This window comes from Micropterus salmoides, unplaced genomic scaffold, assembly GCF_014851395.1.
Source record: "Micropterus salmoides isolate LMB-PRFRI ecotype aquatic unplaced genomic scaffold, ASM1485139v1 Ms_hic_scaffold_4, whole genome shotgun sequence".
In the NCBI taxonomy this organism is placed as follows: domain Eukaryota; kingdom Metazoa; phylum Chordata; class Actinopteri; order Centrarchiformes; family Centrarchidae; genus Micropterus; species Micropterus salmoides.
This window is the reverse complement of record NW_024043372.1, coordinates 12,204,033-12,230,195: the sequence shown is the minus strand read 5'-3', so window position 1 is coordinate 12,230,195 and position 26,163 is coordinate 12,204,033. Positions and strand designations below refer to the sequence as shown.

Here is a 26,163-nt window from a genome sequence, read left to right as displayed (position 1 = left end):
TACCCTCAGTTGAATGTGGGATCTGCTTTTAAAATCTCTCCATCACCACTGACCACACAGAAGAAAACCTAACCCACCCAGAACCTTTTTGGTATTTTAAATAATCTGTAAAGCAAGTGATGCTGCTCAGCCTGTATATTTGAATTAGATTGCCATAAATTTGCAAAACTGTGCTATTTTAACAAACACATACAGGCCTGTACAATAAATCAATTATCAATGTTATGTTTTTTGTCATATTTACTCATTCACATATTTTATATTATATATCTTACAAATAGCACTATGCAACACAAGTTTTGTGGGTAGAAAGTGGTATTTCCTAATTGCTTATGCCTTAAATGTGTAGAAAATTGTTATTATTCCACACAGACTTTGCTTTTGTGACCAGGACTGTGATATTTTGAAATTTATCTGACCTCAGACCCCTGGAAGGAGCTGATGCCACCACCGTACATCAAATTGGGCCTTATGAAACACTTTGTCAGAGCTCTAGATAGGAGTCGGCACCCTTAAAGTACCTTGAAGACTTCTTCTGAGGCAAAGATCAAAGCCGGTGTATAAATGTGTATATATAATTTGGATTCATTTGTTGTTTTTTCTGATTTTATGTGAACAAAAAGACATAAATTCCTCTCACTGGAAATAGGTAAATTTTAAAATATCACTGTCCTGGTCACAAAAGCACTTTCTTTGTTTCTGGCAGAATCATGGTATGCAAAATCTTTCTGCTCTTCAGAAGTGACAGATGTGGCCAGAATGCTTACAGAAATGTATGCTGGGTGGTTTTTATTAACACATTTTACTAACTTACTCGACTACTAACCACATTATAAATTGATGGTTGACTCTGCAGAAGAAGCAGCTATTTCACACTGTGGTGTCCTCTTGAGAGCTCCTGTGCACAGGGTTATGATAATACAGTACATACAGTACATCCAGCATATCCTTTCTTTTTATATTTTATTTGCTGACTGTTCTTTTGTGGTCCTCCTCCTCCTCAATGTCACTGTGGTAGGTTGGCTCCGACCCCAGCTGTGAGGAAGTCAAGTTTTCTGAACCTTGGGTCAGAGAATGATGCAGTAAGCAGTGGTAGCAGAGGGTGCAGCTCATAGCCTGAAATGACAGATGATCCTGTCAAGAAGGGTGTGTTGCATGTTCTGGGCTACATTTAAGGGCAGGGTGACCTTTGTTGCTTGTATTTTTCAGATACCCTGGAACAGCAGGCAACACACAGCTACAGTAAATGTTGCTTACATTGTCTGAGTGAACACTCACACACAAGCCAATCCAAATGGTTTAACAGAGGTTTCACTTGAATCTTTAAGGTTATTGCATTGTCATCTCCAAACTAAAAGTCAATGATTTTATTATCACATCTAGGTTTGACACTATTACAACTGACCATTACAGCTCAGTGAATCTCAGAAGTTCTGCTGAGTGGGTGCATCCTGTTCACTGTTTCCCATTGAAACAGTGGTTGCTAGTTCACTTTTTGTAAATGTCTGTCATTATTTTCAACACTTTCTTTATCAACTGGTAGCCATAGGCAATGAATGAATCAGTTTATTGAATGACTCCTGACAGTATTCATTTGTAAACCCTTCATGTAGCCTACTTTTGCAACCAAAAGTGATGCATTATAATGTGAGTTATGGGTGCCCGGCAATGGTGTTGGCTTCTCAGTGATCCAATAATAATATAAAGTTAAGCATCATTGATAATTGTTGATACATGTGCATGTTGTCTCGGGAAATTTCCACTGTACAGACAATTTGGCAAAAATAATTGGCCAAAAAATAGCAATTTCATCTTAAGTATGGGCAGCAGCAAAAATATTAGTGGACCATCTCCTTTTCCTCAGTACCTGGGATTGTCTTCCTGACAGACTCACCTCCCCTGATAACACAACCTAGCTTTTCTGGATTCCACTGTTTTGGTTTTTTATATATGCTCTTTGAAATGCTGGCAAAGGACTTTAATTTTATTCCATTGTCACATTTATGTACAGTAGGTGAAATAAGTATTGAACACGTCAATATTTTGTCCATTGGGTCCAATCTGCTACCATCCTGGTGGATGGTATGACAGCCAAAAAAGTTGCTTGCTTTTTGTCTGACCAGACAACACTCTCACAGTATTTCATTGGCTTGTACAAATCAATTGTAGCAAACTTTAAACATGCCCACCGACATGCCTTTTCTTTAGTAATGGAGTCTTATGGGGTGAGCATGCATAGAGGCCATGGCGGTGAAGTGCATTGCCTATTGTTTTCTCTGTGACAATGGTATCTGCTGCCTCCAATTGTTTTTGGAGCTCTTTCCGAGTGGTCTTGGGTCTTGGGCTGCTCTTCTGGCTATTCTTCTGACTCCCTGGTCAGAAATCTTGCGATTGTGGTTGATGACTGAGGTGATGTTGCTTCCACTTGCAGATAATGGCCCAATGGTGCTTACTGGAAGATTCAGAAGTTCTGAAATACGTCTCTATCCAATTCCATCATTATGTTGCACTACAATAAGGTTGTGAAGGTCTTGGGAAAGCTCTTTGCTTTTACCCATCATAAGATGTTTCTTGTGTGACACCTCGATAATGAAAAGCCTTTTTGTAGACCATCAATTTACTAATCCAGCTGATCATCACTTTGCACTGATAGGAGGTATAATTACTTTCTACTAACTACCAATGGATTTCAGCTGGTTCCTTGCCTTTTTCTTGCCTTGGAGACCTTCTTTTTCTCAGCGTGTTCAATTCTTTTTTCCTGTGTCATCTAGGGCTGTTGCAGTGAAGTTTTCCACCGCGGCAATATGTTGGGGCTCAACAGCACGGCATGCAGTATTATCGCATTTTTCATCAATGAAGTAATTTGGTGCCATATAGCAGAGTTGGAGTGTCTGTATCTGTCACCTCACTTCACAGCGAGCCGCTAACAGCAGCGCCCACACACACACACACACACGCGCCAGTGTGAAGCAGAATGGCTGTCTACAACTAACCACTGCGCTGTAGTAACGTTATAACTAAATTTCCACAGAAAGCAACATGAAAAACAGCTGCAGGCTTCCAACTTACTACACTTTTTAGTTAGTGAGGTTCAAATGAGGCTTACTGTCCACAGTTTCTCTGGACTGTCCCTCAAGATCACAACGTTAGTCCAACATCGCCGACTGTGCTAGCTACATTAGCCGCGCAATATGCTAACGGAAAGTTAGCTAACCTTTAAAATAAACAGTAAAACAACACAAAACACGGCAACGCTTACACATCACATACAGCCCATTGCGATCCATCCTTGAACCGTTACAGAGCTTGTTACGGTTGTGGAACTTTTGAAGTACTCATTTATTAATTTAACATGCCCTGAAGTTTACAGTATGAACATTGCAGTTGTTGCGGTGCTTGCCAGCCTCCGCAGTATGCTTGACCAATAGTATTTCAATTTTGCGGTTATCGCGACAGCCCTAGTATCATTCCACTTTATTGCACATAACTTTATTTATGGTTTTTAATATTTGGATATCTTTATATGTGTGGATTTCCTGAGTTAATGCCAAAGTCTGGTGAAACTTTCATGTTAATAGCCTTTTTGGAAATATGTTTAGGCCTACTGAACAAAATATTAACACATTCAATACTTATTTTGCCCACTGTATGTAATCCCTCGAGATATAAGTCTATGTTTGTGAAAGGCAGCAGCACATGTCAGGAGGACAACAGGGCCTAACTTTGCAGTGCAAAACTTGACCATGACCCAATGTAGTGGAATTATTTGCTTCTAAGTAGCTTGCTGGATGACCCGCTTCAGTGCCTACAAAGAACAAATCATTGTAGTTCCCATCATGGCTGCTATACTCTGTGTAAAACTAATATGGCAGTTTACTTAACTTGTCTGCAGCAAGCAGTGAAATAGCTGCAGGATGTGTTTTTCTGAAGTGCAGTCTAGTTGTTACAAATTTTTAGTTGTGCTGTGACTCAGCAATGGGTGATTAGAAACATTCAGACAAGATGAAATGTCTGTGTTCCCCTTTTATCTTACGATTGATTTTATCTTATCTTAGCATTCATTAGTGTTATTAGTCACACAAACACACTTATACACATTTACACACACTACCTGCTTGCTCTGAATTAGACATAAATATTCAGTTTTTCTTCAGAATGATAAGCACCAGTCTCTACAATGACTTAATACATTGCTGGGAATTACATAATTACACCGTGTCAGTCACATAATTGTCAGATTTAGTAAAGCAAACTGTTGCACACACTACCACCACAGATCAGCTGGACTTTTAAGTCTTTCGGTGAAAAGCAGTTATGGCAAATCTTCTTCAGCCGTAAGATATCTTATTTGAACCAAAATTTGTCCAATGTGCCCATGATGATAAAACTCCACTTCTCTCAGACAATGTTTAATAAAGCCTTGTGGTGGTGAATGGGGTCACTCTGATAATTTACCAGTATTGCCTTGCAGCTCTCCATGACTTGGAGACTCATTACAGCCTCCACTATGCAACGCTATGGCTTCTCTGAACATTATTGCTTTCTCCAAAATTACCCACTCACTTTAGTTTCATGGATTATCTTTCAGTGTCTTCCTGATAAGGTTGCAGAACCTTGCATCATCACAAGCCACACTTTAAGCAAAAGACATGAAAAATCAAAGGAAAATAGTTATCCCTAATACTGAGGAAAGTATTAGTTATCATTTGAACACTGCAATTCTCTCGCTTCGAAGATTTAATATTAGTTGAGAAGTAAGATGGCCAAGAGTAGGAATAAGTTCATCCACGTGACATTGATGGAGGTGTCCCTCCTGCAGAACTGTCCATGAACCTAGGGTGTAGGTGGTGGTGACTAATTATGCAGTGCCAAGGCTTTAGTCCAAATCTCAATGTATGTACCCTACTTACTTTTGTATATTGAGTTTTCATCCATTGGTGGTCATAGATAAATCCCAAATAATGACAGTGTATTCTGGGCAAGATACGTGGCTATGAATTCTTGACCTGCTCTCTCTGTTACTCAAGGAGTCTCTATCTCAGATTATTTACTTGAGTTTCCAGAGTTATGTATTAGAATTTAAATGGCAGCATGGATTCCCTGGAGGATAAGTGTCAAGGGGAATTTGATGAGAGCAAATTTAAACATATAATAAAGCAAGGTTGCTTGACCTCACTGGAGAGGGCAAGAGGAAAGTGGGGAGCACTCTGTGGTTAGCATGAGGTCATATAATTATTCAAGATTTATTAACATGTAAGTTAGTTTGTTAGTGTTAGTGTCACTTTATAAAAAGCACAAAAGAGAGTCGCAGAAATAGAATATAATAAATAAACAAAATAAACAAAAACATGTTCAGGAAACATTATTATTTACTTAAAAGGTTATTTATAACAGCTAGGCACTAGGCTGGCAGTGTTAAAAGTGTTGAAAATCCCCAGCCAATTAGAAAGTAGAACTGACATTTGAAGTTTTTTATTGTATTTCTAAACCTGATTGATATTTAATATTTCCTATCAAAGTAGTCCTCCTATAGTTAATAAATTTTGCCCAAGAGAGAGTGCAAGTCATGTTTCATAGGATAAAGCTTAGCAATTGTCTACCAAGGGGAACAAGTCTGGAGGCCCTCAAAGGGTCAGGTCCACAGCAGGGATTGGACCGCGCCAGCGCCGTCACATTTCGTGAAATGCCACAGTGGGAACAAAGGCAAATGAAAGGGCTGTTCTGCCCTTTGATGCCGCAACTGAAGTCAAGGGCTATTGCCAAGAGACATAGAGTGGCATAAACACAGAGATCACACCTCACAGTGAGACTTTGTGCCACAAATTACATGCCCTCACCTTTAGCAGCTCTTTCACTCAGGCGTATCTCAGGATTATAATTTTGTTAAAAATGAGAATTTGTGTGTTTAGTTGTATGTTTATGAGTGATTGATTTACTATTTTTAGGTGAAAGGTGTCAGTCATAGTGATGAACCACCAAATAATTATCACCGTCCTCTGCAACTCCTCTCAGCTCTACAGAGCCTTATTGTTTTGGTTTTGTGGGCTGCAGCCACCTTCCCAGCACGAAACAGCAGACAAGTAAGCAACTAGGGAGGTGGACACAAATTACTATGAGAAATGGATGCTAATATTACTCTGTATTTCCTGGATGTTTACATAGGTAACAGGATTAAATGAATAAGAACTTTCCACTGCAGCTGCTGTCTATGGTGCTGAAACTTGCAGCTGGCAGCCCTTCTGACTTCAACTGCACAATGCAGTTCTTTGGCTTATGAGTTCTGTGTTGCTGGCAGACTGCAGTGTCCACACTGTCAGCAGCGCTGTATGAGATGGCTTCTTGTCAAGCAGGCTTCCTGTCACAGTCTCAGCGTCTTCTTCAAATAGAGATGTTGCGGAATTTTAAATTGCTCGTATTTAGTTTGATTTGATTCACAGTGCATTCTATATCTCTCTAGCACAGCAAAGACAAACAAAACATCTGAAAACCAGTACAATCCAATTGTTGCCCAAATGGTTCTACTGCACTTTTATTTTAGACTTTCATCAGGACAACACCAACAAAAGTCTTAAATGTAGTGTTTCAAAAGTAAAAATAAAAGGAAAGGATCACTTTGATGCCAGTATGGAGGAGGAATGATAAACTCCAATAACTCAAACTACCAATTCTCGATTAATCATTTGTCCAAAAATATCATAATAGGGCATATTCAATTCAAAGATATTATCATATAAGACAAAGAAAAGCAGAAAATCCTCACACTGGAGAAGTTGGGAATTTTTGGCCTTTTTGTTTGAAAAATATATATATATATATATATATATATATATATATATATATATATACACTCACCTAAATGATTATTAGGAACACCATACTAATACTGTGTTTGACCCCCTTTCGCCTTTAGAACTGCCTTAATTCTACGTGGCATTGATTCAACAAGGTGCTGAAAGCATTCTTTAGAAATGTTGGCCCATATTGACAGGATAGCATCTTGCAGTTGATGGAGATTTGTGGGATGCACATCCAGGCCACGAAGCTCCCGTTCCACCACATCCCAAAGATGCTCTATTGGGTTGAGATCTGGTGACTGTGGGGGCCATTTTAGTACAGTGAACTCATTGTCATGTTCAAGAAACCAATTTGAAATGATTCGAGCTTTGTGACATGGCGCATTATCCTGCTGGAAGTAGCCATCAGAGGATGGGTACATGGTGGCCATAAAGGGATGGACATGGTCAGAAACAATGTTCAGGTAGGCCGTGGCATTTAAACGATGCCCAATTGGCACTAAGGGGCCTAAAGTGGGCCAAGAAAACATCCCCCACACCATTACACCACCACCACCAGCCTGCACAGTGGTAACAAGGCATGATGGATCCATGTTCTCATTCTGTTTACGCCAAATTCTGACTCTACCATCTGAATGTCTCAACAGAAATCGAGACTCATCAGACCAGGCTTTCTTTCCCATTCTGACATTCAGTTTGGAGTTCAGGAGATTGTCTTGACCAGGACCACACCCCTAAATGCATTGAAGCAACTGCCATGTGATTGGTTGATTAGATAATTGCATTAATAAGAAATTGAACAGGTGTTCCTAATAATCCTTTAGGTGAGTGTATACATATATATATATTGTGCTTTTTGGCTTTTCCCCTCTTTTATTGAGTTATTTATGTTTTTTGTGTATATAATAGGTTTGCAAAGAGAAAAAGCCCAAAGTCCACCCCAAGGTAGCTCCCATCTCCTGCAAACAGCTCGTTTGTAATCCAGCCTTTTCTTCCACTTCCATGTGACGTCACAAAAAAACACGCATCGTAATGCTCGCCTAGCGGCTAGTCAGACACACCCTAAAAAAAAAACGGTGGAAAAACACTGAGCTGCAGTACACAGTGACAAGATGTCTGCCTGCTGCCTCCCCTCACCCTTCCAAACACTAGCTACCCTCCAGGCAGTCAATGGACAGAAAGTTGTTACTGTGGTGTAGAGACAGAGCTCAGTTAAAACTTTATGGATGATGCATTTGTTACAAATTAATAACTCATTACTCTGAAACTCTTGCTCCAGTCCATTTTGCTAAGATGGTAAGGGGATCATATACAGCTGAAATGAAGCCGTGTTTACCGGCTTCTCAGGACCCGCCCTTCTCTGCTTCTGATTGGCTAGTAGTTCTTAACTAGGTAATGTGCATTTGCAACTCCCAACAAAGATCTTGTAGAGGTGAGATGCATCACTCCAGAGCTAAAACGGAGCGTTCAACACACAGGGTGAAAAGAGGAGCTTCAGCAATGTGCAGTATGACAAAAATATGGCATTTTTTGAAAATGAAACAATAAACCTGTTCTGGTACAACCCCTAGATAAAATGATGAACCTGAATATGACCAAAATATGACCAATTTAACAATTAATGAGTTATCATTATAATTGCAGATTGTGCAGATTTTCTGTCAACTAAGAGTATTAACACACAATTGAAGAAATCTGAGTTAAATTAAAAGCTTTTTTATATACTTTATTAAAAACTTTTTTTTAAAGTTCAGTATTTACAAAACTTGGCGATTGTATGATCGCATAATCTGACATTCTCTCCAGCGCTCTTAGGTAGGCTACTTAAATGTCATTATGTTGCATAGTGACAGGTCATTGGCATAGTACCAGTCCCCTATTAAGTGTTACGTCCACAGAAGCCAAGAAGAGAGGAAACAAACAAAAACCTCTTGTCCAAAGGACAGCATTGCATTCACAGCGTCTTTTTTATATTTACAGCCACATCTTGTTGAGCTGTAAGCATATGCTTCTGATAGTGACTGATCTTTGTGGAAGTTTCTTGAAGTGTAAGAACTTTTAATCTGATGGCAGATGCCAAGAAGGAAGCTCCAAACAGCCAGTGCAGGTCAGACGGAGGTTGTTGACAGTGGACAGGCCCTGAGGTCTGAATGAATGATTATTTTGATGAGGCTGCATGATTTGAAATCTCTCTCTGCCTCATCTTGGTCCTGGTCTCGCCTTTTCATGTGGATAAATCAAAGTTAGCCCCTAACAGAGTCTCTGTTGCTCTTCTGTCTGCAAAGTCATTAATCCATGGATGTAGCCAACGGGTTCTCTCCTCCTGCTTGACTCAATAGTTTTTACATGAAAAATAAGCTTGCTTCTCTCTCCCCCGCCTCCCCTACTCTCTGCATCTCGCATTTATTTGTTCTAATGGGCTTCTGCTCCTGGTTTTCACCCCAGAGGATGAGTTACGTGTCCTGCTGGGGCTTTTCAGTGGGATTGTGTGTGTATAGCGGCGCTTTAAAATGCTACGCTCTGCCCTCACTCTACATTGCTCTAAGGGCACATTCACAGAATCTCCCACTCTGTTGGTGTGATTTGTGTCTTCTTTGTCTCCTCTCTTACACACTACTTTTACTACTCGACTGTAAATGGGTATATAAAGACAGAGAAAGTGGAAAGAAAGGCAACTGGGTCCTGTCATGCCTAATTATCCTCTATACATCCACACCCCTGTAACCCGTCTCAGACACACACTCTCTGTTCTGCTCTGTCTCTCTTCTCTCTATCTCCCTTATTTTTTTCCCTCTGACGCCCCCACCTCCCTCCTCCTCTGTTATCATGGCCTGGAGAGGAGTTGGGAAATTCATGACATTCAGATCTAGAGGGGCTGGGTGATGGAGGACAAGAATAGTCTCGAGTTCCTGCTGGAATCTTGTCTGTCTTTGATGAGCGTGTTATACAATGTCAGCACCCCCGATAATCTCGCTCTTGCAATTTGTGGCAGAGAGAGAGAGAATCTCATTTGTTGCATTTGGTTACGGAACAGTGGCTGCTTCAGCAGAGCCTGTTTCTGCTCCATAACCTTATAACTGTATTGACCAGTAATGTGTGCACAACCTGAAATGGAATAATGGTCAGTGTCATGAAGATAAAAGTAGATAAAATCTTAATGCTTTGTTCGTGAGCTAGTGTGTCTCTCTCCCAGTCCTGCTCTCTTTTCCTCTCTGCTGTGAAACTCATCATAGGCGGTATACTCTCGTTTGCTTGAAAGGCAACGCCGTCTATCTGCTTAAAATTCAAAGTTGTCTGTGTCAAACAGAGCTCTCAAACAGCCCCTGAGACCCTCAGCAACTTGAGAGGATAAAAAGTAGTTCCTCCAGCTAACAGCGAGGGGTAGTGTTGCTCCAAGACAACTTCATTAGTCTTTTGCCTTCCTTTTCATTTAGCTTCCCCTTTCCTGTTTGCCATTCTTACATAAAACCCTGAATACAGTCAGCATGTCAAGTATTCTGCTTCATAGGTAGTGTGTGCACTTTGCGCTATTTCTGCATTAGAAAATTGGTGAATGCTCTTTAATGGCCATCAAAAAACAATTAATGAAAGTCATTGCTTTAATATTTCATTTCCTACTGATGATTTTTTTGATGCCAAGCTGTTGGCTTGTAGCACTTCAAATGATGTCACATTTATAGAACATGGTGTTGTGTGAAGCAAAGCAAAAGCGAATTTTATCCAGCAGAAAGTTCGACAAAAAGGAAAATGAAAACATGATTGTGGGCATTTCAGGCCACTGAGGCTGGGCTTGTCCTTGCAGTCTTGTCAGGGGGGTAGTTGTGCACACTACTGATAAATATTTTATATGTCTGTGTCCTGCTTTGCTGTTCCCACAGGGAACGGACCATACTGTAACTATTTAATAGCTCCTGAGACCTTAAGACCCACATAAAAAAAAACATTGCTGCGCTTAAAGGTTTACTGACTATTCTCACCTGAGGAGAGTGGATGTTTGGATGGCTGCTCTATTGTGTTCATCATACGGCCTTTGTCAAATACAAACTATCAGGGTTAGAAATGCATTGGATCTACTGGGAGGTCATCTTCCCTGAAAGAGACATAACAAAAATTTAGGGGTGCTCTATTATGTTGTAATTTTTGTTGCCACTGTTTTTTTTATGTATAATTGTATATTTTCTGTATATGTAGGTTCCTGGAATACATGATCATAGACAAGAAAACCAATTAGTTTCTTCTAATCAAGTTCCTTCTTACAGTTTGTTTTGAACAATTCTTTCTTTGCAATTATTATATTCTCCAAATTCTTCCTTACTTCTCACAGCATATTTGTAATTTTCCACTAGATGAAGGGTCTTGTCTGGAGGCTGTTTGTATTTATATACCACTTTGACAGCGGTATTTCAGGGTGGACTTAACCCCATCTCACAGAGGGCAGCGTTCCTGCCCCCCTCCTTCCATTGCCAGTCAAGTTCTCAAAGTCAAGGCTGACCTGCTTTGGAAGAGCACTCTAGCCGGCCTGCCACTTCTCCTGGATGAAACCTGCAGACATAGACTAATTACACCACACTGCCCTTTCCCTTTCACCTGCTTCTCACAAATGACTCTGGTTAAATATCTTTTTTTCGACCAGGAAGGGCATCTTTTGAGGGACACGAGAGAAAAGCAATTGCAAAATAATGTTGTTTGTCAGTACAAGTCTGCCTCTGGAGAATCACTCTCTTAGAGATATGACATTTCAGTGTCATTAGCTGATGAACAGGGGGAAGCTGACTGGAAAGGAGGAGGTGCAATTTGTGCCAAGAGATCTGACTGGAGGATGAGAGGAGGATGCAAATCTTTAAAGTACACTTGAATACTTTTCCAGTATAATAAATATGCATTTAAAAAAAGCCAGCAGATAAAATGACCGTCAATGTATGTAAAAGACATATTCAAATAAATAATAAATAATGAGGGAGGCTGAAACACCTTGAATGAGAAGAGCTGTTGCATTCAGGCTCAAATATATTTGACATTAGCCCTGAGGTCATGCCCTAAATATATCAGATAACACTCTTTTTCTGCAATGCTGTCACTTCAAATTAAAATACAATTTTTGGTCCTTTATAGGTCCATTGTCACAGAAGATGATTGATTGTTTTTAATTGAAATACAGAATAGTCAAACGACAGCATCAATGCAAGACAGTCAATATCAATGAAGGAGCTGAGGGACCTTGGCATGGCACATTGCTGTGTCCTCTCCTCTAAGCTTCTGATTTGATTTATAGCACATCTGGCCAGAGTCCAGTCAGACCTAATAGAATCACAAAAGGTCAATTGGGGATTCATCAGGGCAGGCACTTCGACATAAGCATTGATACGTTGGGTGACAAGAGGACAGTCGATGCACTTGAACCAGACAGGGCAGGGAAGGAATTACTGTCTCATCATAGCAGAAAACGTAATAATTTACTCAGATAAACGGTATATAAGACAGGCAGGGGAGGAGGCAGCCAGAGGCAGATGGAGGGCATGAAAGGACAAAAGAGCAGATGGGAGGATGGAGGGAGAGGTGAAATGGACAGGAAAGACAATGAGAAGAGACAAGAAAGAGGAGATATCAGAGGAGATGCAAGATTGGCCTCTCTTGTTTGACTATAAGCAGACATGTGCTCTGCCAGCAGATTGACAAAGATATGAAGACTTTTCACACTCTGATATAGGTATCACTTCGACAAGTCTTTCCATTTGATTTACTTAGGAAGTTCAAGAGAAATGAAATGAATTTCAAAGGTAAAAATGTCTCTCTGTTCTGTGGGGATAAGTGCGATCACAGCAAAATCTTTGAATGTCGGTTATTAGCTGGAGTTGCCAGGTTGAAATAGGTCAGGTAACATGACAGACTTGAGTACATCAGAAAATCTGCCCTCTTTTCAGTCCAACTCCTCTTCAGTATTTTTGATAGCAAGCTAAGACTAACCTACTTAAACTTATCAGGTTCAAAACAGTCGCATTAAAATGAAGGAAGTGTGCCAAATGAATGTCTGACATAAGATGGCATTGCTGCTTGGCATTGCAATTCCAATATAGTCTTTCTGCCAGATCACTGAACCCTCCCAAAGGGTAGAGAAAGAAATCAATCTTTCTAGTTCATATCTACAGAGGTTTCAAAAGCTGCTTAATATTGTACATCAGATCAAGCTGTCACAATTTTATTTTATTCAAGTTTATTTTATTTAACCTATATTTAACGAGGAAGTTTTGTTTTTTGTTTAAGTTTAGTGACTGCTACCTCTTCAGGCACTGTCATTCCAGTGTCCCTGCATGAACTAGATATCACGGTTGTGCAAGCTGGGTAGCAGGAACATAAAGGATTGGACCCAAATGAAGAAACCGGAGGCAGAGCTGGTACAATTACACTGATTTAATGTCACAATCAAAAGGTTCAAACTGCTTCAAAACCAGAAGAAGCAGTCCAAACAGGCAAGTTAATCTGACATGGAACAAGAAAGACTAAAAATCCGAAAGTACAGGCAAGGTCCAGGGGAAACAGAGAAAGTCCAAAAACACTGGACAAACACGAGAAAAATGGCAGGTACAAACATAGACATAGACACAGGTGAAACTAAACAGAACAGGAGAGACAATTAAACTGACAGGAAAACACTATGGCAGGAAGTAAGGTAACCAAGACACATTTACAAAATAAAACAGGAAATGAGCTAAAATCTAAAACCAGGGCACCAGCTGTATGACCTATTGAATCCTAAATCATTTTCAAAATGCATACTCTGGTGTGTTGTTTTAATAAATGTCAAATACAGTAGAGCTGCGGCGATTAGTGGATTAATTCAGTTTAGTGGATTAATTCATTAGTGGATCAATTATAGTCAGTCGATATAACACATTTCTAACTATTTTGATGACTAATTGTTTTAGTTATTTTTCAAGTAAAATGCCATCATCTTACATGAAGGCTTGTGGGCATATTTTTCTTTGTCATTTATAATAGTGAATGAAATATCTTATAATTTTAGAGCATTGGTCAAATAAAACAAACTATGTGAACACATTGCTTTGGGCTGTAAGAAATTATAACAGGCATTTCATCCTTTTGTGACATTTAATAGACAAAATGATTCATCCAGAAAATAATTGGCAGATAATCAATAATGAAAATATTCGTTGGTGCAGGGCTAAAATACAGAAATATCAACAAAAGTGTGTAGCAAAAAAGAAGTCCTGTCTCTCCCTAACCTTCAAGTGTATTGTTACGTTCACATACCTATTTCCTACAAGACCAGCAAAGAGCTCTTGTGATTCACATGAAAATCACTTGTCAGACTTGAAAGCCAGGAAGAGGTTGCAATCATTGGACATGGGTATGAAATCTAAATATTTTGAGCCCTCTTCCTGTTGGAAATGACAAGAACAAGTCAGGTAGAGCCTGAGGAATAGTCCTGTTTGTTTCCAGGACAACAACAGGGCAGCTGGACACACCTTTCTCTTTCTCTGGCAGAGATAGGAGCTACTTAGTCAGAGAGCACAGAGGAGACACAAAGAGGGAGGGCCGGGCTGTGTACACACATAAAATACTCTCTGAAAAAGCACACACACTCAAAGGGCTGAGACAAGGAGGGAGCAGAGAAAAGACAGATGTATAGAAAGAGATAGGAGGTGAATAGCGAAACAAATAGAGATTAAAAAAAGGAACGGTATGATTGTTATTCTTTAGCCTTGTGTTGTAAACTGCACTGATATTCTGCTCTCACCTGGGAAACCTCATCAGCCGTGCAGCAGGATGCCTCAGAGGAAAAGGAGTTTCACATTTGGAGCTTATGGAGGGTAAGATAATGGAGGATTCATCTTTCTGAGTGATGTTTGTATGTGGCAATGTTAGTGCACCTGTTGCATCCTCTTACTGATCCATCTGACTGTCACAGAGGAGTAGTGAGAGAAAGTTGTGAGGCTGCTGAGGGAGTTTCCTTTAAGTAAATGACTCTTACAAAGTCACTGACTGTCAGCCCTCCTCATTTACAGCTTTAAACATTTATATAGTGAATAGCTGCTGAGATGCTAAAATAATAAGATCAGTGTGTGAAGCAACAAAGGGAGATAATAAAGTGATTGCTTCAGTGCATGTAATGGGCTCATCAGGATGATGTGTGATTGTCGTGGTCATGGTGACCTGTTCCAGCGTGTTCTTTAAAAGACTTTTCAGAAGTTGCTGGTCAGACCGTGCAGACTACTCAGCAAAATAACCTAAATTTATGAGCACTGTAAAACCACTGGTAGACTGGGGGAATTAGTCAGTTTATTAGTGGTAAATAAAGATATCTAAAAATAATCAAGACACAAGGGGACTTTTTCATTAAAATGCGTAAAGTGCCTCCCTTTTCCCCCTAATATCTTTTGGGGGAAATAAATTCATTAAAAACAAAGCACTGGTTGTTTATCATCAACAAAAGTGGTGTGTCATCCTCAGGTAGACAATTAAATGTTGGTAATATTGAGTTATTGTCAGATAACAAATTTTAATTTTTATTTAGGTTGTGAATTTCACTGTGAGGAAAGTGAAAGTGAGCTGCATCTTCACAGTAAAAATGTTAAATATATCATCAGCATGATTAAAAGGAGGGTGTAAAAGGATCCAACTTTGTATAGTCACAGTCTTGCACGTATGCCAGTGATTATTTTAATTCAGTCAGAATGTGAATCTTTGTGATAGGAAAATACTTCATCAGACAGTGGAATAAAAGCCAAGTCTGCCTAGAAAACACTCATTTCTGTTGTAGGTGTCAGGTTGAAGGATAGCCCAAGTGCACAAGCAGATACCGCCAAGCAGTAGTAGACAAGGACATGCTAGTGAAAGGAATATTTTTGGAACAGTACCAACCATGTTGTTACCAACATGTGCAATGAGATTCTAGGAATAGTAGTCAAAAGTACTATTCATGAGAAATGTACAACTCAACACGATAGGACTCGAAAGCTCCAATCAATAGGTTTCATGCAGCTGTATTAAATCATTAATTAATTAGTTACTCAGTTTTCGAATAAAAGCAAGAAAGTGAGTGGATTCTTTTTAGCCTGTCTTTGTTCACACACTCCCCAAATTATCCCCAAAGAAGCTCCGCTGAAACAGTTTGATAGTTAGTACCTTCCTTGTTGAGGGATTGTGTTCCATATTAATTTTCGTTGCCCCAAATTTTCCCCTCCATCTTTGATCCAATCTGATAACCTTCTAGTCACAGACCCGCTCCTCTTATCGCCACAGGATTCTTTGTAAGCATGCAGCTGTCTGAGATTAATTAGGATGTTTGTTTCAAGAAAAAAAGCTTTTTACTTTAATGTGTGTAACAGATTTGGGTTGTTTGCAGTTGTCAATAAAATGTGTTCCCTGTTTTTAAAAGCCTTGTTGTTGAAAAGGAGTCTCTCCGGGGAAATGAATGCCTAATAAACAACAGGGAAAGGATTCTCAAACAGAAATGGATGGGGCCCAGACTTGGACCATCAAATTACCAGTCTACATTTGTTTCAGAATCTGTCTTTGAAGAAGTTATTTTGTTAAGCATAATTTCCGCACTCAATTTGATGGAAATTGCCGTTAGCAGATAATAGCGTGGCTGTTTCTACAAAACGCTTGTAAACAACTGTAAAAAAACAAAAAACAAGAAGCTAAAAAAACAACTGGAAATTGTGCCCTATTTTAACAGCAATTTCATTGTCTCCTGGACCAGTTTCCCTGTTGTGTGATTGTGATGTGATTTTTTATTTTGTAGTATATAAATTCAGAACAGGCAATTACGTGAAGTAGACAAACAATTTAAAACTATAGGTGGTTAAGGACTATGTGGGTGAACAACTAGTTTTAAAATTGTTTCCTACGTGGATATTCAGTAAACTTATCTTTAAACCTCCGACTTGTATTTAAATCCATAAACCATAGAAACAAGCAGGCAAAGTCAGGGCCGTCTCATAAACACCCCTACAAGCCCAGAGGCCTTGTGTGATGAGAGTAACTTTCCTATTTTGAGATTTTACGTTGTGATTGAACTGAAGATTTAGAGAAAGCTAGCTGATGATGCTGGTGGTTTTAAAGACTTAAATTTACAGGTACTGGCTCCCTGCTGGTGAGTAAAATCAGCTTTTAGCCCGAAGACAGCTGGCAACTGTTCAGCCAAGTGAAAGATTATAGGATTGTGCACATAACCTACTGCTCTGTTACAGTTTCCCTCGGAGGTATTCTACCTACCTGATGGTGGTGTACACCTTTACTTTCAGGCATTTTAGCAGTTCAACTGTGTATATTTTTGTTTTCATGGCTCTGATCCATTGGAGGTAGTTGTGGACCCTGTAGACCTCTAGGAAGTTGTGATTGTTTATGATGTTTTTGGTATGGACCAAACAATTGTTGATTAAATAGAGCAAAAAAAGGCATGTATTGATTATTTAGTTATAGCCTTAATGTGCATTTCTCTATATAAATAAATATTCATAACTACATATGCAACATCAAAACTGAGAAAACATTTTTGGCTATTATTTTTTAAGAGTTTATATAAAAACTCTGTTTTATCAGGACTGTGTGGGTGTGGTTTGATCTGATTTCATTGACAGTGACCTAATTATCACTACTGTCAACAGATTCTGATTTAAATATTGCTAAATCCTTATTGGTACATTGGATTATGTGACATTGCCTTTTTTACAAACAGAAATGTTTAAAGTGAAATAACCTAAACAGAAAATAGTGTGTTCAGGTAAAACCCCATCACTCATGGAAAGAAGCTGATTGAGAACTATTTGCTGACCTTTGCACAGTCTGATTACATCAGGGCCTTTATTTTGATGTCTCTTTCATTCTTATTCCCTCCATAACAACTTGCTGCTCAACAGCAGTTTTTGAATAAAGGCGGCTTTCTTGCTAAATGATAAATAAATCTACCTTGTTACAGTTCCGTCAATATATCATATTGCTGATTTATTCTGTTCAGCTAGTCACATGCTTTTGAGAAGACTAAAATGTTTGCTATTTAAATTATCTTGATGCTGCCAAGCAGCCAGCCAAACCATATTTCCCTTTAAGGGTTTGCTTGTCACTTCTACTAAAGCTGCATTCAGTTTAGTCCAATTATTCTAAAAAGTTTGATGCTCTAAAATTAAATTAGCTGGTTCACTGCCATCCACATACTGCCTAAACCAGCTGGTATGAGAGTGGACTGCATGACAAATAGGACAAAATAACTGCAGATTTAAGTCAACCACCATTTATAATTCCCAACAGCTCTTACTTATCAAGTCTAGCAGAGGAAGAGTGCTGATGTGTTATAATTATTGAAGTGCTCTTGACAATCTTCCTTGTCCTTCCACTCACAGAAAACTTGATGAATACGTTTAGCGGCATCTCGTTTTGCTTTCTGTCTGAATGGCTCAATTGTCTATTGTCTCTTCCTAGTAGAGAAGGAGGTATGCTGTGGTTTAAGTTTTGGTCTCAGTTGTCAATGAAATTTGCGATTATAATACAAAACAAAATAATCAATTGCAGTAGCCACATCACTAAGGTTATTTAAGCTCATTGAAATTCAAATCATCTTATACCCTGGGGGACAATTAAGCGGCTTGTAACATGCAGGCATGGGGAAGTCAGCCCTAAAGCGAGGTTGTTAAAATAGCTTTATACTGTATTGTCATAATAGCAAAGCCCATTTTGTTACCTTTAACCTAGATGTGTGTCCTGCCTTGAGTGAGTGTGTCATGTGCCTCCACAGTAGATGGAGGTGTAGTTGTTTATATGATGGTCTGTTTCTCACTCCTGACTGTTACACCAAAACAGCATGTTGCTTGTGTCAGCAGGGAGGATAATCACCAACTGCATCACTGACTGGCAAACTAATATTTCCATTCTCAACACTGGGCAACAAAAAATAAAGATAAGGATAAAGAGCAGAGCCTCCACCAGCAACACGCCTAGTGTCACTGTAGTGTCATACATTTTACAATCATGTAAAAAGGTGAGTTGCATTTAATGATAGGACCAAGTGCTAAGAGTGTGTGCTGCAGAAGGTTCATGAAATAACATGTTTGATGTCAGACACACTTTCAACACATACTGTTTCAATTTCTTACATCATCCGATCTTCTCTCATACAATTTATCCAATTTTTTTTTAGAACAGACATGAGTACTGGAGTAGGAGATAGGGGAGGAAAGACAAAGAGACATGGATGAAGAGGGGATAGAAAGACAGAGGATGAGAGGTAACAAGCTAGTGAGCTATAGGGCTAGCACAAACAGGAATACCAGTGTGAAACACAGATATGCATAGATACACAGGTTTAACCTTAAAATTATGGAATTCTCTGCCAGATCACTTGAAATGTATGCCGACATTAGCCTCCTTAAAAAAAACCCACTAAATCGTGGTTAATTCAGGAACAATACTACTCTCATATTTAGTCTTTACACGTTGCCCAATCTGTATATTTTTTATCCTTTTTTTATTTTCTTCCATTGTACTTCATTTAATCAGAAAGCCCTACTAGGGACAAGTGTCGTGAATTAGCTTTAGCTAAAAACACTATGATACACACATCAGATGACTGTCAAAGTTTATCTATGTTTTTGTATCTGTCCCTATTTAAATGAACTTAAGTAAGTAAGTAACCACTCAGCTCTGTCCTGCCACCCAGTGGTGTGGGCATGATGTTGAATATTGACCTCTCCTGCAAGTAAAAGAGGCGTATTCCAACACTTTAGTATTGCACTTCCATTTTGTTGGGGGACAAGAGTCCGATTTTAAACGAATGCTAAAAATCAAAGCTGCAGAGGCAGCGATATCTTGAATTTTAGTCGCTTGAATAGTTCAAACTCCAAAAGCACTGGATCCTAAATTTCCCAAAATGCAACTTAATCTTTTATAACACTCTCCTTGTCTCCTAAATAACCATTTCTTTTAAACCTCCCACATCTCCAATTGGTATTGCAGATTGCAGATGGAGTCCAAGCTGAGCTGACATCATCTGGTCCATACATTTTTATTTAATTACTGTTTCAAGTGATGCTGGTCCCAGTTTATACTATTCATTGCAATGGTAGTTATTTACCGTCTTTGAGGGGGGGGGGGTAGTGAAAAATCTGTGGTGCTGATGAGGCGGAGGTGTGTGAGTTCAAGCTAAAACAAGATGTTAAGTTGCTCTTTAAGTAGAAAGAAAACATGCAGTATCAGACTGTGCACTCTGTTATTATACATTCCAAACTCTCCTTGGCATAAATAAATAATTTTAAAATGGAATAAGATGTCGTTCTATGAATGTTTTATGAAGGTGATTGTAAATTACATGAGATGCGCAGTAAGTGTTGCCTTTGAATGCATCCCTCACTCCAAACTCTCCTTGGGTAAATCTTGAATGGTTTGTGCCAGGAATCTCATTTGTCATCTTAAAAGGTTTTTCATGAGACCGAGTAAGGAAAAATAATCAATACAATGTCTTTCTGTCAATGTCAACGGATGTTGCTAACAGGCTGTAGGTGAGTGAAGCGCAAGCGACTTTGTGGCACTTACCATGCCGAAGTCACAGAAGTTGTCACTGAATTACATTTTAATTCCTGACAAATCTTGGAAATGATGAGACTGCACATGTTTCTTTGAGGTAGACAATTTACTCCAATGACCCAGCAATAACCCCACACGGCATTGGAATTGAGTCTCCCTGTCACGTTGCTATTGCACAATGTACTTAAAAGAAACTTCAGTTGCCTTTTTTTTTGAAGGAGACTATCAGAAGAATGGCTTTGATTACCATTATGTTATTTTCAATTTGTTGTTTTACCAATCAAATGGAGCATGTGCCTGTGAGTGTGTTGGCATGGCAATGATAATCATTTGATTGGCTTAGTCCTGCGGAGGAAGGGATAAGCGGTGATTATCGGTAGATAGATTGTCCACAACCAACTTCTGCTTTGCTGCTTCAAAGATAGATCCAGGTTGGAGAATTTGCCCTGCATTATTTGAATGCAAGGTAAATGGAAAGACATCATCAGCCACACAAAACTCCTAACAGAGGAAAACAGCCAGACCACTTTGTTCATTCTGGCTGCCTTTTATGTCTTGTTCCCTCTTTTTCTCTTCCCGGCAGTTAATTTTACTAATAAGCACACATACTTTGTCTTTCTCTCATTACTCAGATCAAGTCGCCTTTCCAGCAACAGAGCAGAATTCCTGTAATTAATTCCTTAAACATATCCTACATTTTTTTTCTTGCCAAATTTACCTTTTTATCATGTGATATTTGACTCTTATTTTTATGAAACCTGCACTACCCCATTCATTTCCAGACTCCAACAGTCTGTCTCCCTGCCTGCACAACACATCTGCCAGCTGCCCTTTCCCATCTTTGAGACATCCCCTCTCTGGGTGTACTTATAGCATGTGGTTGGCAGGCAGAAAAGTAGATAACGGAAATGGAGGAAAGAAGGGGGAGCAGTGGAGGGAGGAGATCATAGTCATCTGGGTTCATGGAGGTACATTGTGGTGTATATTGTTGAAAACATTAAAACTGCACTAACCCAAATGCTTCTATTAGCAATGGATCAAATCACCATGTGTATTGTGAAAGGGATCATCTGTACTGACACAGAATTATCACCTGCAGTTCCTCTAAGCTACATGAGCTGTTTCCCCATCCTTTTTTGTTTATTGTCTTGGTTTTACAGCCCACAGCCTTACTGTTTTGATTCAGTCTCACCAGCGTCATTTCCAGCCACAGGAAACAGCTCCTGTCCATCAATAAACAGTAGACAAACAAAGTTAGCAACTAGTTGGTGAGCATAGTGGGCCATTTAACAGCTAAATAGCCAAATAGTTCCGTCAGGGGTTGATGGAGAATGAAAAGCTTTAGGGAGAGTGAATACTGGACTTGATAACTTGATATGGCAAAGCTAGGCTGATAAACAATTCTTCTTATGTTCAATGAACTGTCAGTAATGTATAGTATGGCAACCAAATTAATCTACTGTCTCTTTGTTTCTCTCCAGAGTTGACAAGAGCCTCTCCAGGACCAGAACCTTATGGTGAGTCCTCTCCTTCTTGAAAAGCAACATTATGCATCAGATAATATTGTTTCACGCTCAACTGCTCCCAATGATCTCTTCCCAAATGCTGCATTTCCAACTATTGAAGTTTTTGAGATGGAGGCTACAGGACTGTTTTCCTATTCCTGACCACGACCAACCACAGTTTTGATGAGACATCTAACTTCAGTCATCGGAAAGCTGAATGAAACATGACTAGCTCAATTTTATATTCTGTATCTATCAAGAGTTAAGATTACACTATATGTCATCAGCATTCATATTGTCTTTTTTGTCCCACCCATGTTCGCTTTCAGCATGACTTTTATTTCAGCAATAAAAAAGAAATTTTCCGTACTTTTACAGCCAGTTGACTCAGCATGAGAAGCATAGATAGACTTTGATTTGTCTATCAATTTAAAGCTTAGTCAGTTACTTTGTGAAGAAGTACTCTGATGAGGCAAGGTTCTTCACTTAAATATTCTCAAAATGTGCTTTTTTCTTAAGTGGAGACAATATGATGACCTCAGAAAAGATATAGTTTAAAAAGGGGATGTCTATTTTTAGAGCAGTAAATCCATAAGCAGACCTTTGCTCTCCTTTATCTCAACCCCGGCTTTTCCCTGGCTTGTAATAAGATTTCAATTGTGCATAAAATTATTTTCTCACTTAGAAAACCTATCTGCTGTTACGGCTTTGGACATCTGCATATGATCGAAATGGAGATAGTGGAGTGTGTAATGTTCACTACTTGGCAGGTAGTCTCACAGCATGGAGAAGGGAATGTGTGGCTGTAAATACAGGAGCAAGAGCAGATGGAGGGAGACAGGGAGCACAAGTATGTGTGTAATACCAGCTGGCCAAATGGGGCACATGCCTTTGAGATCTCAGCCATCAAGGGCCAAAGAAAGATTGATACTAGCATTTTAACATGAATAAAGATTTGCAATATTTCATTTACATTCCAGTGAACCCATGCACAGATTTTTTTTTGTGGTGCTGTGAGTTATCTAACTTTATATTCAAGTCCATGTTTATATAGTTTTGTGATATTTTATAGATGTTATATTTGTTATTATTATAGTATATTTCTAATGCTTCTCTGTAAAAGCTGACAAGAACTTGGAGTTGGAATTTGGCCTTCTTAAGCTTCCTCAAGTGATACAGTCATTTTTGAGCTTTCTTCACCTGTGTGGAGATGTGACCGTGAACCACGTCAGGTTCTCTGTGATGCTGATTCCCAGGAACTTGAAACTGTTCACCTGCTCCACCTCACTGATGTAGATAGGAGTGTGTGTCTTTATTTTCTTCTTCCTAAAATCAATGATCAGCTCCTTGGTTTTGCTGACATTGAGCAGTAGGTTGTTCTCTGAGCACCACTCTGCAAGATTATGAATTTCCTCCCGATAGGAAGTCTCATCGTTGTTTGAAATCCAGCCGATGATGGTGGTGTCATCCGCAAACTTCTCAACAGAGTTCAATGTCATCATGAACACTGGTTTCCTTCTGTAATTATGATGGGTAATTAGCAGAATTACTCGCACAGTCCATCCTTGAGTTGACATAGTAATATAAATGAAAAGAGAATACATGGAGACTAAATATAATTTTTTTTGAGGGCTTGTGTGTATGTCTGTGTGGCAGTAAAGCAATAGAGTATATATATTTTGGTAAGTGGGATTTTGTCCTTTTGTATACTAGGCTCTCAGTCATCTCACCAGTAGCTAAAAAATTGTGTTTCTTCATCATAATACATCAAATGGGCTATAGACTCGAAAATAAATGAGTCATAAAGAGTCTGGAAACAACAATAGGAGGGTAAACTGATGAAAGAGAAAACTGAAGGGGAAATTTATGAAATCAGCGGAGAATACACCCTTCAATTTCATTTTGAGGATTCGGGCTCTCTGTCTGTAGTGCATACTAATGGCACTTCAGGGCTGGGCTATGCAGTTGCTAGCTATCCACAGCTCAGCTATCCGATTATAATCACTGAGTCATTATGCCAATTGTGTATTCGATCAGTCTCAGGCTCCACTTAGATTAAAAAGACCAAGTATCAACATATGTAGTATTTAATCAGTCCTTTCTTTTGGGCCCTGGGAGGGATTTTTCTCCAAATACAGTAGGTTTTGTTCTCTTTAGAAAAGGTTTATTACTTAATAAGGACATATGTTTTTGTGTGGCTGTCTCCATCTCTACTCCCTAGCCTGTGACACAGATATTGTGTTAAGAACACCATGTCGGTGGTGTTGTTCGGTTTCAAACCACAGTGTCTGTCATTTAAACATGTCTTTCCTGAATCCCCTGCAATATGCCACTCCTTCAAATCCATCACAACATCATCGTCATCCTTCCAGGTGTGTGTGTGTGTGTGTGTGTGTGTGTGTGTGTGGTGGTGGGAAGGGGGGCATACATACTATGCGCACACTTTTCTGTCACTCTTGCCAAGCACGACTGTCTCATCATCTCACCCTGGCACACAAACACCTTCTGTTTCGTGTTGATGTGACTTGAGTAGCCCTGAATCATTTGGACAAGGAGGTGCTCTTCATGAAAGGTGGGAACACACTTATTTTATTGTGCTAAACTGCTCACAGCACAGTGTTCCCAATTAAACACTCATTAACTTGATTGTGCTTGATAATGGTGGTGCTTATCATCTTCGCTCTAAAGCTCCTGCTGTGCTGCAATAAAGATGCCAGAATAAATGCCATGGCATTTCTGCATGAATTGTCATTCAGGATGTGGACATTTTTGTCCCTACAACTCGATTCTGCTCTAATGGGGCAAAGCATTGGAATGGCATATTACACTTAAAATTACTGTTTAGTGATGCAGCAAATTAAGTGGAACGTGATCAGCATTTCTATCGTAATCTAACTATAAATTTAAATAATTTCTTAATGAACTTGTCTGGGCTCCTCTTTTAGATAATGTGATACATTATGTATGTTGACAGCTGAAGGTATGTCTGTTGCCTGCAGCCATCTACTCTGGTTCCATGGCCATGAGACTGAGCAACCCTTTGACTGACGTGGAGGAGCTGGGTGGTAATGAAGTGGACCTTAGTGTTGAATGGATGAGAAAGAGTGTGGCGAAGAGATCTCTAATTTGGCATCTGTGCCTCTTCAGATTGCTGTTAATGGCCGCTTTCTCTCTTAATATAGGAGTCAGTGTCGTGAGGAGAAAGCAAACAGGAAAAGAGAGTAGGCAACTGTAGCTCAACGGGCATATCAAGGCTTGTATACTGAGTCAGGACATAGCTTGACTGTCATGGAGACAGTCAAACTATTTACATTTGCCATATTAGACACTGTTGATAGAGGCGTACTTTAAATGGCACATCCAAAAGATGAATAAAATATCCAGGGAGCCTACCCTATATTGCATTGGAACCCATTTTGCCTCCCAAACAGGCTTACCCCATCTCATCTCACAGATGTTTAATTGTACTGAGATCTGATGGCTGAGCAGGCCATTGCATCAAACAGAATTGAAATGGTCATTGAACCACTCCTGGACAGTCTTAGCCTGGCAGTACAGGGTATAACCGTGCTGCCAGGGTTCAACAAGTTTACGTGTGTTTTTTCTATGATCCTCATAGTATTTTAGAGCTGTTGCTCTGCACAGTTCATGTCAGCCTCCTCTTACTTAGTTGTATATAAAATAAATGTGACCAATATTTTTCAGAACCTTTTTTATATCATTCAGAGGTGGGACAACAGCACTCATTGAACCCAGGTTGTGTCTCTGGGAAGGATTCACATAGTTTGTGAGCTTTATCGTGGGGGAAAAAAAGCACTGGAGATTTGGAGTGATATGGGCTGCATCAAAACCAGGCAGAAAAGAGACCCCTGCTGCGACTCAGGCGGGTGTGTCCAGTCCTCTATGACTTCACAAAGGAAAACATTATGACCCAATGCTGTTGCAATGTGGTCTGCTTATGCAGGTTGTGCAGAGGGCACAGTCAGAGAGAAGCGCGGCGATGTCAGAGGTTATTTTAGCAGATGGGGTTCGCCTGTTACTCAGTGCACCTGTTCAGTTAAATACATGCTAGACTGCGGCTGAAATGGCAGATGAGAAGTGAGCCTTGCACGTGGGGATCTTTTTGAAGTTCTGTCCATCTTCTCACCGCCACACTTAACATCATATCTTTTTGAAGATTATAATGTTCAGTTTTAAGACACTGTGACAGAGAGGTGTTGTTAAATATTGAACTGGGTGTTTGCAGACTCTCCATTTACATACAGGTAATTTAAACACTGATCATTATAATGTTACAACACACATATAGCACCTAATGTATATTT

At 39.5% G+C, this 26,163-nt stretch overlaps 1 protein-coding gene across 5 annotated transcripts in view; it reads left to right on the top strand.

Annotated features, from left to right (window-relative positions):
- The window catches only part of LOC119886636 (rap1 GTPase-activating protein 1-like), an 89,858-nt gene that overhangs the window by 25,309 nt on the left and 38,386 nt on the right, over positions 1-26,163 (top strand). Inside the window, exons 1-2 of one of the 5 annotated variants that reach the window (XM_038697500.1) lie at positions 14,380-14,623; positions 21,815-21,850. In XM_038697500.1, coding sequence (XP_038553428.1) covers positions 14,580-14,623; positions 21,815-21,850 — 80 coding nt within the window. In that variant the 5' untranslated portion in view covers positions 14,380-14,579. Of the gene's footprint in view, positions 1-14,379; positions 14,624-21,814; positions 21,851-26,163 lie in introns of those variants that run through there. The other 4 variants (XM_038697501.1, XM_038697498.1, XM_038697504.1 and 1 more) reach the window with 4 other exon arrangements.